We start from the raw sequence: 13,666 nt of genomic DNA on the forward strand, positions 1-13,666 counted from the left end.
TCCAACAAGACAGATACGTATACATGTGATGTAAACAATTACCTGATTGGTCAGATGTTTTTTTGGATCAGGCCCAGGCCTGGAAAAATTGCTCCAGAAGCAATCTCACCGATACCAATAAACCCAGGCCTGGGCTATAGGTATCATTATCGGTCTAGTGTGACCACCAACCACATAAACTGCAAGGGACCGATTTATTTATAGTTATAGATGTAGTTATTGGTATTGTGGGACTGGGCCTTAAAGGAACAGTCCACCGTACTTCCATAATGAAATATGCTCTTATCTGAATTGAGACGAGCTGCTCCGTACCTCTCCGAGCTTTGCGCGACCTCCCAGTCAGTCAGACGCAGTCAGACGCGCTGTCACTCCTGTTAGCAATGTAGCTAGGCTCAGTATGGCCAATGGTATTTTTTTGGGCTGTAGTTAGATGCGACCAAACTCTTGCGCGTTTTTCCTGTTTACATAGGTTTATATGACCAGTGACATGAAACAAGTTCAGTTACACAAATTGAAACGTAGCGATTTTCTATGCTATGGAAAGTCCGCACTATAATGACAAGCGTACTAACACCTTCTGCGCGCTTCGACAGTGCATTGATATCTGAGCTCCGTATCAATGCGCTGCCGAAGCGCGCAGAAGGTGTTAGTACGCCTGTCATTATAGTGCGGACTTTCCATAGCATAGAAAATCGCTACGTTTCAATTTGTGTAACTGAACTTGTTTCATATCACTGGTCATATAAACCTATGTAAACAGGAAAAACGTGGAAGAGTTTGGTCGCATCTAACTACAGCCCCAAAAAATACCATTGGCCATACTGAGCCTAGCTACATTGCTAACAGGAGTGACAGCGCGTCTGACTGCGTCTGACTGACTGGGAGGTCGCGCAAAGCTCGGAGAGGTACGGAGCAGCTCGTCTCAATTCAGATAAGAGCATATTTCATTATGGAAGTATGGTGGACTGTTCCTTTTTAAAGTGCATATCACGGGTAAATTCAGGAGCAAGATCAATGTAATTCTCCTATTTTATATTAAACTTTGGTCAAATATCTGTCACGTTTTGCATTTTGTGCAATTTTTTTTACCTTGCGCAGTACCAGAAAAATTCAGTTGAAATCGAGCCATTTGAGGCAAATTGGTCCGCCTCTGAAAAAACTTGGCATTTGGATTTCCCAGGAAACATTGATTTTCGTGACGTCATGTGCAGGACACCTTCTGAATCCTACGTCAGCACTGGTTTGTTTATGAGAAAACGACCTGGTGGTTTGCTGCAAATTTCTTCAACGTTATCACGTAATTATTAAAATGGTTAACAGCTGTATCGTAGGAGGGTGTAGCAACACCAATCTTGATGGGATTAGTACTCCTCGTTTCCCACATTGCACTCAGGTGACAATTCCATATTTCAATGCAAAATCGCTAGCTGTTAAACTTGGTCTACACAGGCTGTGCACTGAAACCGTGGCAGCCTGCTGGCGCTTCCACAGGTGACGTCATGAATCTGGCTCCAGACTCCCTTGGAATTTTTCGAGACGCGTTTTATTTTATTTTTTTCTGCTGTAGACAGATGGCCTTGTGCAAAATTACCCTTCTGGATGAGTATGTAAAGGGACATACTTTTCATATAAAAAAAAAAAAACAACGAATTTGGTCCAGGATATGCACTTTAAGACTTGTACACGTGTGTGTGTGTCTACAGGGTTGGGTATTTAATGTGATCCCGTGGCTCGTGGCTATTCCCTCCTCACTATTCGGTGGCTGCCTGTCCGATCACCTCATCAGTCTGGGTATGAAGTTGTACACATGCACTGACACTTGCGTAGTTTTAGCAATGTAAAGAGAAGACGATAAACATTGTCTCTCTCTTTTTATTGGTTCCCTCTGAGGTGAACCAGCAATGTGGCTTGTAATTAGCTGTAAATGTACGGTACAACACAGGTGGTTGAGCTGTGACTGAGCCTTTTCAGTAATGCTAGGGCACTGATTGACCTTTACTGTGCAGTAAATGTTTCATTAATGGTCTCATAAATCTCTCTTAGACTGTAAATTATACTCTGACTAATGTGCGTACTGTTTGGAGTATTTATTGTCCTGCTCTCATCACACAGTGTTGTATTTTGCACTTTATGCATTCTTGCATACTGGTACATGTCGCATTATAGTCCTGGAGAAACGACTTCATTTCAGTGTGTACAAGCTGTATAGAGGAATGACAATACAAACCCACTTGACTGACTTGATCTTTGTTTCTCATAGGGTTTGATATTGCTTCAGTGAGAAAGTTAATGCAGGTAGGTTTCACACACTGTTGCATATGGACTTGTGAAATAGAACGGAGATGGTTTCCTAATATTTGTATCTCTCTCTTTCTCTCAGTTCTTTTCTATGGGTTTATCCAGCGTGTTTATGTTGTTTCTGTGTGGCACCACTACGTTCCCCATGGCTGTAGCCTTTGTGTCTGTTACTATTGGCCTGACCACCTTCAGTCACAGGTAACGGTGCTGTTTGCATTATTAGAGCTGTATTCAGAGTTGAGTTAGGTGCTAATACAGTCATTGTACATATCACTGTTATACTCACTGTTGTGTGAGATTTGCAACTGCAGGGTGAAGCTTGCCAAAAACAGACCAGTGTTTCACTTTTATGCAATTTTGACCATTGTTGTTGTGCAATATCAACTTAATCATGGAGCACTATTCGGTTCAGTGTCGCCATGCAGCCACAATACATTACCCTGAAATGCATGTTTTGGGCTGTAAATGTACTCAAACCTATGCATGGTTCCCACGGGTCCTTAAAATCCTTGAAAGTTTGTGAATTTAAAAAAAAACAAACCCCAAAAAACTCAAGGCCTTGAAAGTTTGTGAAAATATACATAAATAGATGTGGGTCATTCTAAGTCCATTCATCCATCCATCCATTATCCGTAACTGCTTATCCTGTGCAGGGTCACGGGCAAGCTGGAGCCTATCCCAGCTGACTATGGGTGAAAGGCGGGGTACACCCTGGACAAGTCGCCAGATCATCGCAGGGCCGACACATAGAGACAAACAACCATCCACGCTCACATTCACACCTACAGTCAATTTAGAGTCACCAGTTAACCTAACCTGCATGTCTTTGGACTGTGGGGGAAACCGGAGCACCTGGAGGAAACCCACGCGGACACGGGGAGAACATGCAAACTCCGCACAGAAAGGCCCCTGTCGGCCACTGGGCTCAAACCCAGAACCTTCTCGCTGTGAGGTGGCAGTGCTAACCACCACACCACCATACCGCCCTCACTGGAAGTCCTTGAATTTATATATTTTGTGCAAAAATAGAAATTGATGACCCTCAGACAACACTGTATCAAGAACCGTCATTCATCATTAGCTGACCTAACGACATGGGCTCGAGATTAGCTTTGGCAAACCTTTGTCAAGCACTAAAATATGGAGTTGCATCCACAAACTTCGCTTAACATTAGCTTTCTTGCTGCTGTTTAACCTGCATCATTCGACTTCAGTCACTCATGCACGCACGTGACGGTGACCGTTGCACTTTCTTGAGGCAAGTGGCGTTTGTCTATTCATTTGGCCATGGTCATCTCATCTCATCTCATTATCTCTAGCCGCTTTGTCCTGTCCTACAGTGTCGCAGGCAAGCTGGAACCTATCCCAGCTGACTACGGGCGAAAGGCGGGGTACACCCTGGACAAGTCGCCAGGTCATCACAGGGCTGACACATAGACACAGACAACCATTCACACTCACATTCACACCTACGGTCAATTTAGAGTCACCAGTTAACCTAACCTGCATGTCTTTGGACTGTGGGGGAAACCGGAGCACCCGGAGGAAACCCACGCAGACACGGGGAGAACATGCAAACTCCACACAGAAAGGCCCTCATCGGCCACGGGGCTCGAACCCGGACCTTCTTGCTGTGAGGTGACAGCGCTAACCACTACACCACCGTGCCGCCCGGCCGTGGTCATGTTCATGAAAAATGTGTTTTGTGTTGTGTAATTGGTGCTAATGAAATAAACGAGCAGTTACTTAGCTCTTCAACTCGTCTTTTTCTCTATCGCTCGACTTGCACAATGTTTTGCTGTGCTGTGTTAGAGAAGGCAAAAGACCACATTGTCTGCCATTACTGGAACAGTACAATTGAGAAGTCTTGACACATTCAAGCCTCTCTCTCTCTCTCTCTCTCTCTCTCTCTCTCTCTCTCAATTGTTGACTGTGAGCTTTTGTAAAGCCTGCTAGTTCTCCATTATAAAAATTCTTTTTGTTGTAACAGTAATTAACCTGGATCCATGTCTCAAGCTATGCTGTGTTGGGTCCTTGAATTGGATGGAATTGGGCCTTGAAAGTCCTTGAAAAAAGTCTTTGAATTTGATGTTTAAGAAGGTGTGGGAACCCTGCCTATGGAATGCTATTTGAGGCCAGTATTAAATAAATAAATATGATATTAATTTTTTATATTAAAGTCTGTATTGTCCAAAACAGACATCAGAGCATCAGCATCGTAATCAAAGATATTGCTTACAGTATCTTGGAGATAAAATTTTACATGGATTAAAAACAAACCAAAACACTTCAAGCGAGCTGTAACTAGCAGATGAGTGCTCAGTCTGCTTATCCTTCAAACATTTTCTTTCCAGGAGAGTGCATCAAATTAACAAAAAATGGCATCATTGGGATCATTTTATTCAACTGACAACTTTAAATAGTGACTTAAATGTGTGATAAAATGACCTAACTCTTACGCGCATATTGTGTACACAATTAAAGCTAGATGGCCTTTTGATTTGATTTCATAAAATCAGTGAAATTAGTTCCGTCTGAAATTTGGTCATTGTGATGCATGTTTATTTCTGTAATATCTCAAAAAAAAAAACAGGCCATTCTGTGGTTGGGAAGTTATTTAATTTGAGGGGATTCCCTAGCAAATAACGTGCATGAAATCACTTGCTTCGCACAGTCAAGCAGACAGAGGAAGTCCGTGTGCGCAGGTTTACCTTCTTCTTTTGGGTTTTACAGCAGCTGGCATCCACAGTGTTGTATTACTGCCATCTACAGGTTTACCTTGACTGTGCACTGACAGTTACATCATTCTGTTGCTAAGCGAACAGCTGATCACACCGAGGTGCTCGCTGACCGCCGATATTTTAGTTTGGTCCTGCGTTTCCTTTCCTTCACAACATAACGTCTTTTTCTTCTCGCTTTCTGTTACTGTAGTCGGTCTTTCACGTTTCATTCACATCCTCCATTTTCCTCTCCTGTTTCACATTTGTATCCCACAATGCCTTGAGCAAACAGGGAAAGTCCACCACGTGATGCATGACGTAGTATTCTGAATTGGGTCCCGGTGAAGCAAGGAAAAGTAGCGGAGAATTCAGGGCCATATGGCCCTAAATTCATTAATTGTTCTCTTAAACAAACAAACAAAAAAAAACTAATAAAATTGGAAGTCTGGGATTCAAATTCAGTAGCTTTCGGTCCACAAAACAAAAACAACTGGGTGTTGGGGAAAATTCTTTTTATGACCTACACTTGAAAAATCTGAAACGCAATCTACCTTTTAAATGTTTGAGCAGAATACAAAAAAAAGACTACCCCCACAAAATAATAGGATGTGCTGGATCAAGTGCTATTTTTAGGCTGCTGTATAATAAAGGTGGAAGCAGTATTGTTTAAATTAAACTAAATGTCCCTGCCATCTTCTCTTCCATGTAGCGCATCATTACATTAGATTTTTCAGTTTTAAATTTCGGGCGGCACGGTGGTGTAGTGGTTAGCGCTGTTGCCTCACAGCAAGAAGGTCCGGGTTCGAGCCCCGTGGCTGGCGAGGGCCTTTCTGTGTAGTTTGCATGTTCTCCCCGTGTCCGCGTGGGTTTCCCCCACAGTCCAAAGACATGCAGGTTAGGTTAACTGGTGACTCTAAATTGACTGTAGGTGTGAATGTGAGTGTGAATGGTTGTCTGTGTCTAATGCCGCTTTTCCATTACCAACGCGGCTGAGTTGGGCTGAGCCGTGCCGTGCTGAGCGGGGCTGTTGGAGTTGCATTTCGACTACAACCGCGCTGAACCGTGCTGGCTGGAAGTGGGTGGACACATTGGGTGGAGTTAGCGAAAGTGGGTGGACGTCACGTGATGTCGTTAGGCGGCGCAAACAGTGACATCAGTGATCTTTTAAGCGGTAGTCTCACGACCCGGATAGTAAACAATAAACATGGAGGACATGGAGTCGTTAGTGTTGCTGGTCTTGGTGCTGTGGCTTGTTGTCACCGACAACGCCAACAGATACTGGCAAGAGCGTATAGATGAGGCGAGGCGCATAAGGCTTCAGAAATTCTCGTAATTCGTAATTATTCTTCTTCCGGGTTTACGGTGTTTACAGATCCCAGCGTGCTCGCGGGGCGTGTGTGGGCATGTGAGGACACTCCTCCTCACCAATCAGTGTACAGGGGAGTGTCTCCTCACGCCCCTAGCCCCACTCCAAAACCGTGCGAGTTTTGGGGGCTGAGCAGGGCTGAAGCGAGCTGAGTCGTGCTGTTCTGAGATAGTCGAAATGCGAGCCGTGTCGGGCTGAAGTGAGCTGAAGCGAGCTGAAGTGAGCTGAAAAATGGTAGTGGAAAAGGGCCATATGTGTCAGCCCTGTGATGACCTGGCGACTTGTCCAGGGTGTACCCCGCCTTTCGCCCGTAGTCAGCTGGGATAGGCTCCAGCTTGCCTGCGACCCTGTAGAACAGGATAAAGCGGCTACAGATAATGAGATGAGTTTTAAATTTCCTCTTGCTTCTGTTACAGTACATATATCCCTTACAGGTTTAAAGGTAGATGCTTGTGTTTTTTTAAGACGCTATTAAAATAGTCTGGGAAGCCTTTTAAGAAAAATCTGGCAACTTCAGACACATGAACCACATACGGTTGATTTGGATAATTTAAATGGCCACAGAGGAGTTAAACAGGTGCATAACTCAACTTGATAAATAACTTTTCCCTCCCAAATACTGATGCTTTACTGTCTGAAGTATACATGACACTTTTTTTTTTTTTTGGTCTCTGCAGTGGTGTATCGGTTAATGTTCAGGATCTTGCACCATCCTGTGCTGGTGCTCTGTTTGGTAAGTGCTATCCTCTTTCCTTTTGTCACACAGCTCTTTGTGCTAATAATAGACAGCTGATAGAAACAAGCATGCACTGTTGTAAGTAATATGATTGTTTGTGTTTTCTAGGTGTGATGAACACTTGTGGTGCATTTTCAGGTAACTTTCTGGTGTCTGAAAAATCTCTCATCTGCCATCTATACATTGTGGGTTATTTTTTCTAGTTAAGTTAAAAGGCAGTGGTTGGAAAGAACTAGGGATGTCCAAAAATGAAACATTTTTCAATATAAATAATTTGTAATAATAAACTCTAGATGGGACATACACGAGAATGCTAAGAGCCATCTTAAATGTTGACTGGAGAACACAGCCTACAGTTAAAGAGCTCTATGGAAACCAGGCTTGTAGTACTCGAGTCCGACTCGTGTCCTAATTTTAAGGACTTGTGGCTCGACTTGGACTTGAGCACTGATGACTCGGACTTGGACTCTGACTCGTGCATTAACTGCATTCGGACTCGTAAATTGGAGATGAGGACTCTGATTTTTTTCTCTATTTTTTTGTAACATGCCATAATAATTTGGCAGAAGATATTTAAATCCATGTCAATTTTTGTACTAATTTCATGCAAGAGTGTCACACCTGCACGCCTTGGTACGTGCGTCAGATAGACTTTCGGGTGCGCGCCGGACAGCGCACGTGCCAAGCGGACTCTCGCGCACGCACCGTAAACGACTTGCACCGGCACAGGATTAAGGTGCAATTAGTGCGCCTATATAACAACTGTGAAAACGCACTTACTTTGCGAAGTATTGAGTTGTGTTGCTGACGCATTACTGAGCCTTATTTCCTTGTTTGGTTTCCTGATCTCTGATTTCCTGTTTCTTGTCTTTGATTCTGCCGAGTCTATGATAGCCTGTTTATGCCTCACTCGACCTATTGCCGGTTTCACCGTTTTATGATTTTTGCCTGCCGTTCTGGATTGTTTACCTGTCTTCACTTGTATTAATAAACACACCTTCTGCACTTGCATCCATCTCCCAACCATCTCTGACCGAATACTTTGCACTTTCTGACAAAGAGAACGCACAGTCACCTGTTCATACATCATGTTCCGGAACAAACTCATGTTAATGGTGCTAAAACAGCCACCGTCAAATGGTGCGGTTGTAGTCTTGTTCTCGGACTCGACTCGGCTCAATAGTGGACACAGCTCAATTTTTTTTAATGACTTGGACTTGAACGCTGGGGACTCGAGACTGGACTCGGACTCAAGGTTTAGTGGCTCGACTACAACACTGACGGAAACCTTCCAAGAGTAATTTGTGTTCTTTGAGAATGAAGACTACATCTAGCTGGTCTTTCATGGCATAGCAAAGATGAGGTTGTTGGCAATTTCCTTCAATGGCAAAAAAACCCAGGTCACCCAAAGAAGATATACTGTACATTGACCAGTTCACAGATGATGCCTGGTGCTTAGTTGAAGACTTGCCAACCTTGATGGAAGATAGAGATGAATGGAGAGCAAGAGTCAGGAAAGTTCAAGAAATCCTCTTGTCACGACAATGATGAATAATAAGATTAAATGATTAAAAAGATGTTAAAAGCATATTAAAAAGCATTTAAATATTTAGAATTGCACGGCCATGATCAGACTATTGATATACACTTTCAGCGAACAAGAATCTTTTGGCTGTTAGCTGTGAATTTATATTTTTGGGACATGGCTTCAGGTCAATGGGATTAGCACTTGATTCAACTTGTTATGGAAACTAATATTTTCAAATCTTTATTTCTTCATTCAAAAATGTAGTTGAAGCTGATTTTCAACTCCTGAGTTTTGGTACATCACTATGAAGAAGCCGTTTATAAAGAACTTTCCAAATTTTCTAATTAATAGTGTCATTGTTAGTGCATGTGTGTGCCACTGTGTGTAATTAGTGCATGTGTGTGTCTCAACAGGGGTGATCATGGTGTATTTCTCGGGCTATCTGATTGAGACCACAGGGTCGTGGGCATCGGTTTTCACCCTCGTCACTGTAGTGAACCTCTTGGGTTTAGGAATGTTCCTGATATACGCTGAGGCACACAGGGTCGACATCGACACCATGAAGGGACGCTATCACAACATACACATCTGAGAAAACAGAAACTGAACCAAAAACTGTTTTAATGGATGTATTCTGCAGACTGAGACAATACAGACTTTGGAAGGACAGTCTGCAGTATAATTTCCATCTCCACCATCACGACTTTGGCAGGACCTGGCAGCACTGGCTTTAGAGATTCAGAAGCCAGCTACACCAGTATTTAAAAATTAACTTTTCTTTTTGTGTGTCTTGCAGTTATGATGGGAAGAGTTATTGAAAATATGCAGATTGTTGGTTGTGGTAGTGTAGTCTATTCTAAAGTAATGTACAAAAACTGAAAATATAATCTAATGACTGCACATTTTGTAGAGTGTAAAGATGTATCATCTTTGTCTTCAGTTTTCTTTCATTCCATCATCCGTTCTCTCATTGTTGTTGAGCAGTTTGACTTGACAAAACTCAGGCATCATCATTGTGATCATTCACATTATGGTCTACGGAGGTGTCCCCCCCCCCCCCCCCCCCCCATTTTCCATTGCTCTTGTTTACCATCTGTTCGAGTTTCATTTCATACAATGGATGAAGACGAAAGGCCAAAGATAGTGAGAATTTTTCAATTCATATCATCTTTTGAGTATTGCATGATGTCCAGATCCTAAATCATTCCCATGTTTTGGCATTCCATGACGTACATGTTGTGCTTTCATACTTCGTTCTTCAATCAAGTACCAAAGCCTTTACAAGCCGCTTTTGTGAGGTAGTTGATGTTTCTAGGAAAGTTGAGCACTTAATGATGAGGTTCAATGTTTCTAGGAAAGAAGCAGCTCCTTAGCCTTACAGCACTGTGTGGATAGACAGACACTGGGGTTGTTCTAGTAGGACAGGAAGTGAGGTTACAGTTAAAGGTAGACTGCCTTCCAGATTTTTCAAATTTAGGTCATAAAAATAATTTTCCCTGACACCCAATTAATTTTGTTTAGTGGACCAAAAGCTACGGAATTCAAATCAGAGACTTCTTCCAATTTTATTAGTTTTTTTTTTTTTTTAAATAGAACAATTAATGAATTTAGGGTCACGTGGCCTTAAGTTCTCTGCTATTTTTTCCTGCTTCACCATGACCCAATTCAAGATACTATGTCATGCATCATGTGATGGGCTTTCCCCGTTCGCACAAGGCATTGTGGGATACAAATTTGAAACGGGAGAGAAAAATGGAGGACGTGAGTGTGCGAATGAAACGTGAAAGACCGACTACAGTAACGGAAAGCGAGAAGAAAAGACGTTGCGAAGGAAAAGAAACGCAGGACCAAACTAATAAATATCGGTGGTCGGTGAGCACCTCAGCGTGATCAGCTGTTCATTTAGTGACAGAATGATGTAACTGTCAGTGCATGGTCAAAGGTAAACCTGCGCATGCGCACACGGACTTCCTCTGTCTGCTTGACCGTGCAAAGCGAGTTATTTCATGCACATTATTTGCGAGGGAATCCCCTCAACTTAAATAACTTCCCAGCCACAGAATGGCCTGATATTTTGTGAGATATTACAGAAATAAACATATATCACAATTACCAAGTTTCAGAGGGAACTAATTTTCATTGATTTTATGAAATCGAAAGGCCGTCTTGTTTTAAAGATAAGTGGCAAAAAGTGAACAGTCTGTTTGGATGTTTTAAAGCGGTTCCTTTAAGATTACTTTTATCTTTATTTTATTGTATGGTTGATGCTAATTTATATTTGACAAGTATGTATTTGACAGACATTATCATCCAAAGTGGTTTAATAAGAGGCAGAGTACAAACTAAGTACTGTACAGAGCTGAGCGCTTTACAGTGAAGTGTTTTGGTCAAGGGTCCAACAGTGGTTCGGTGGAATTTTGAAAGTTTAAATTCTCAAACTCTTGGCCACTCGCATAGAGCCACCACTTCCCACCGTCACTGCTAAATGTACATTTGTTTATTTGGTAAGAAGGAAAGTCTCCCCAATATGGACAATATCGATTTAAAAAATCTTCCATGTTATTTCCTATAGTAATGAAATTTGATTTTCAAATGGTTTAGACCAAATATATTTTATATTCCATTCAGATGTATTTATTATTGTGGTTGGCAGCAGATAAAGTTGTGGTGCTAACCAGATCGAGAATTGGCAAGTGAATTGTTTCTGTCTACAATGTGTCTGATCATTGAAGCTTAACATGACCGTTTTCTTTAAAATATCCGACATGGTAACTACAGTTCCTAACAAAAAGACATACGGGTGATTTTTTTTCTTTTTTCCCCCCCTTTATCTATACCAACAGCATTTGAATGACACTGCTGTAAATTGTATATTATATACTTGAATATATTATAATCTATATGACTTAAATGTATAATTGGATCCCCCTTTTTTCATTAAAAAAACCAAACAATTTTGATAAAGAAAGCTTTTGTGGGAACTTTAGTTATCATGTTTGGCTGTTTTAGGGTGAAATATCACTGGATGTAGCTTGAAACTGTTTGTTTATTCAGTTGCTCGAGGCCTGTAGTGAGATTATGACAGCAACATTTTCATATAGTTTTCTAGCATGTTTTTTTTTTTGGTCTTATGTGGAAAAAGCACCTTACCAGCTCCTTTGCTTAGTTTCTGGGTCAGAAAGCCTGACTGAATGATTGATTTAAGTAGAGAACTAGGATAGGAGCTAGAAACTCATTTAATCCGATACACTGAATAAACTAAATCCTACAAGTTCCTGAAAAGCATCTTTTTTGCTGCATCATGCCTTATTGTGCTAAGCTGAATCACACCAAGAGAAAGCTTTAAAAATGTTTTAAGCTTTCACTTAAAATATTTTTTAAGCTAATGTTTACATGAGTTTATTGCAGCTGACAAGCTTGTGCACAAATACATCATATTCACAAAGAGTTTCAAATAGGCCTTTTTTTGGTAAGTTTATTATATATAGACCAGATGTACAGTACCAGTCAAAAGTTTGGGGACACCTACTTGGTCATAGATTTTTCTGTATTTTGACTATTTTTTACATTGTAGAACAATCCTGAAGACATCAAAACTATGAAATAACACATGGAACAGAGATGGAATTGTGTGGTAAACAAAAAAAAAAACGTGTTAAATATGCTTCATATTTTAGATTTTTCAAAATAGCCACTGTTTACCTTGATGACGCTTTGCACGCTATTGGCACTATCTTAACCAGCTTCATGAGGTAGTCACCCGGAATGCTTTTCAATTAACAGGTGTGCTTTGTCAAAAGTTAATTAGTGCAATTTCTTGCCTTCTTAATGGATTTGAGATCAAATGGTAAATAATAAAAATACAGTAAATAGCCCTATTCTACAACTGTAGTAATTCATATGTCAAGAACCGCTCAACTAAGTAAAGAGAAATGACATTCATCATTACTTCAACATGAAATATCTCTTAATTAATAAAAAATAAAGAAAAAACATTGAATTAGCAGGTGTGTCCAACCTTTTGACTGGTACTGTATGTGTAATAATAATAATAATAATCTGTTAAAGTTTCAAAAACCTGCTTTACAGTGTAAATATTTCTGTTAATGTCTCCTTGCCAAATAATTTGTTTCATGTGTCTTTGTATTGTTTTATAACTGCTTCTATTAAATGTTGGCAGAATGTTTGTAGTTCAAAATTATCAGTCGCCTGCAAAACACTGAGTAATTCTATTGTTTATCACATGTTTAATTCTCGGTTATATTCTCTGACAATATGAATCAACACCTTGTAACCCACTGTATCATCCTGACTATTCAAATGCAGTTTTCTGAAAGTAGAAAATTAAGAGATTATCTTTGAACTATTTAAAATGTAAATGACTTTGAAAAGAAATGTAGAAATGTAATATTCTCCTGCTTTAGATAACATGCTATTTGTAAAACCTTTGCTCAGAAATAAAACTATATTTTTTACCAAGTGTGAGGATTATTTTTCATTATGATTTCATCACAGAGGTCCAGGGGCGTCAGAAGCATTTTTAATGTGGGGTGTGTGTGTGGGGGGGGAGACACACTGGTGGGGGGTCCTCCCCCAGAAAATTTTTAATTAATTAGATGCCATTTCCTGCATTCTGGTGTATTTTTAACAGGTTGTTAAACACCTAATTTTACCTACAAAAGTCACTTAATTCAATGACTATTTTAGAGACTCAACAATAAGTCCTCATTCAACTAGTCCATATATTCATCAGCCTGTTTTTAAACCCACTGCTCTGCCTAAGATAATGAGATGAATGTGAGACAATTTATCACCAACAGTGACTTTATGGGTGCATTTTACTTTTTATTTTGTGTTTCCTTTTTTTATTTAGTTTTAGATGGAACACAACATGCCACTGGGCCAAGCAATGGTGGCACTCAACTGTATGTTTAAAAATAAGAATATTCATAATTTCACACAATGAACAGGCATGACATGGCATCATGCAAACTTCATAACACAAAATCGCACTGTGT

At 40.7% G+C, this 13,666-nt stretch overlaps 1 protein-coding gene across 2 annotated transcripts in view; it reads left to right on the forward strand.

The window, feature by feature from the left end:
• Nucleotides 1-13,127, forward strand: part of slc17a9b (solute carrier family 17 member 9b) — a 39,306-nt gene extending 26,179 nt beyond the window's left edge. For both annotated transcript variants that reach the window (XM_060938064.1, XM_060938065.1), the window contains exons 8-13: nucleotides 1,704-1,791; nucleotides 2,261-2,295; nucleotides 2,381-2,496; nucleotides 7,062-7,117; nucleotides 7,229-7,258; nucleotides 9,062-13,127. In XM_060938064.1, coding sequence (XP_060794047.1) covers nucleotides 1,704-1,791; nucleotides 2,261-2,295; nucleotides 2,381-2,496; nucleotides 7,062-7,117; nucleotides 7,229-7,258; nucleotides 9,062-9,240 — 504 coding nt within the window. In that variant the 3' untranslated portion in view covers nucleotides 9,241-13,127. The remainder of the gene's footprint in view (nucleotides 1-1,703; nucleotides 1,792-2,260; nucleotides 2,296-2,380; nucleotides 2,497-7,061; nucleotides 7,118-7,228; nucleotides 7,259-9,061) is intronic.
• The last annotated feature ends 539 nt before the right edge of the window (nucleotides 13,128-13,666 follow it).

This window comes from Neoarius graeffei, chromosome 13 (genome assembly GCF_027579695.1).
Source record: "Neoarius graeffei isolate fNeoGra1 chromosome 13, fNeoGra1.pri, whole genome shotgun sequence".
Taxonomy (NCBI): Eukaryota; Metazoa; Chordata; class Actinopteri; order Siluriformes; family Ariidae; genus Neoarius; species Neoarius graeffei.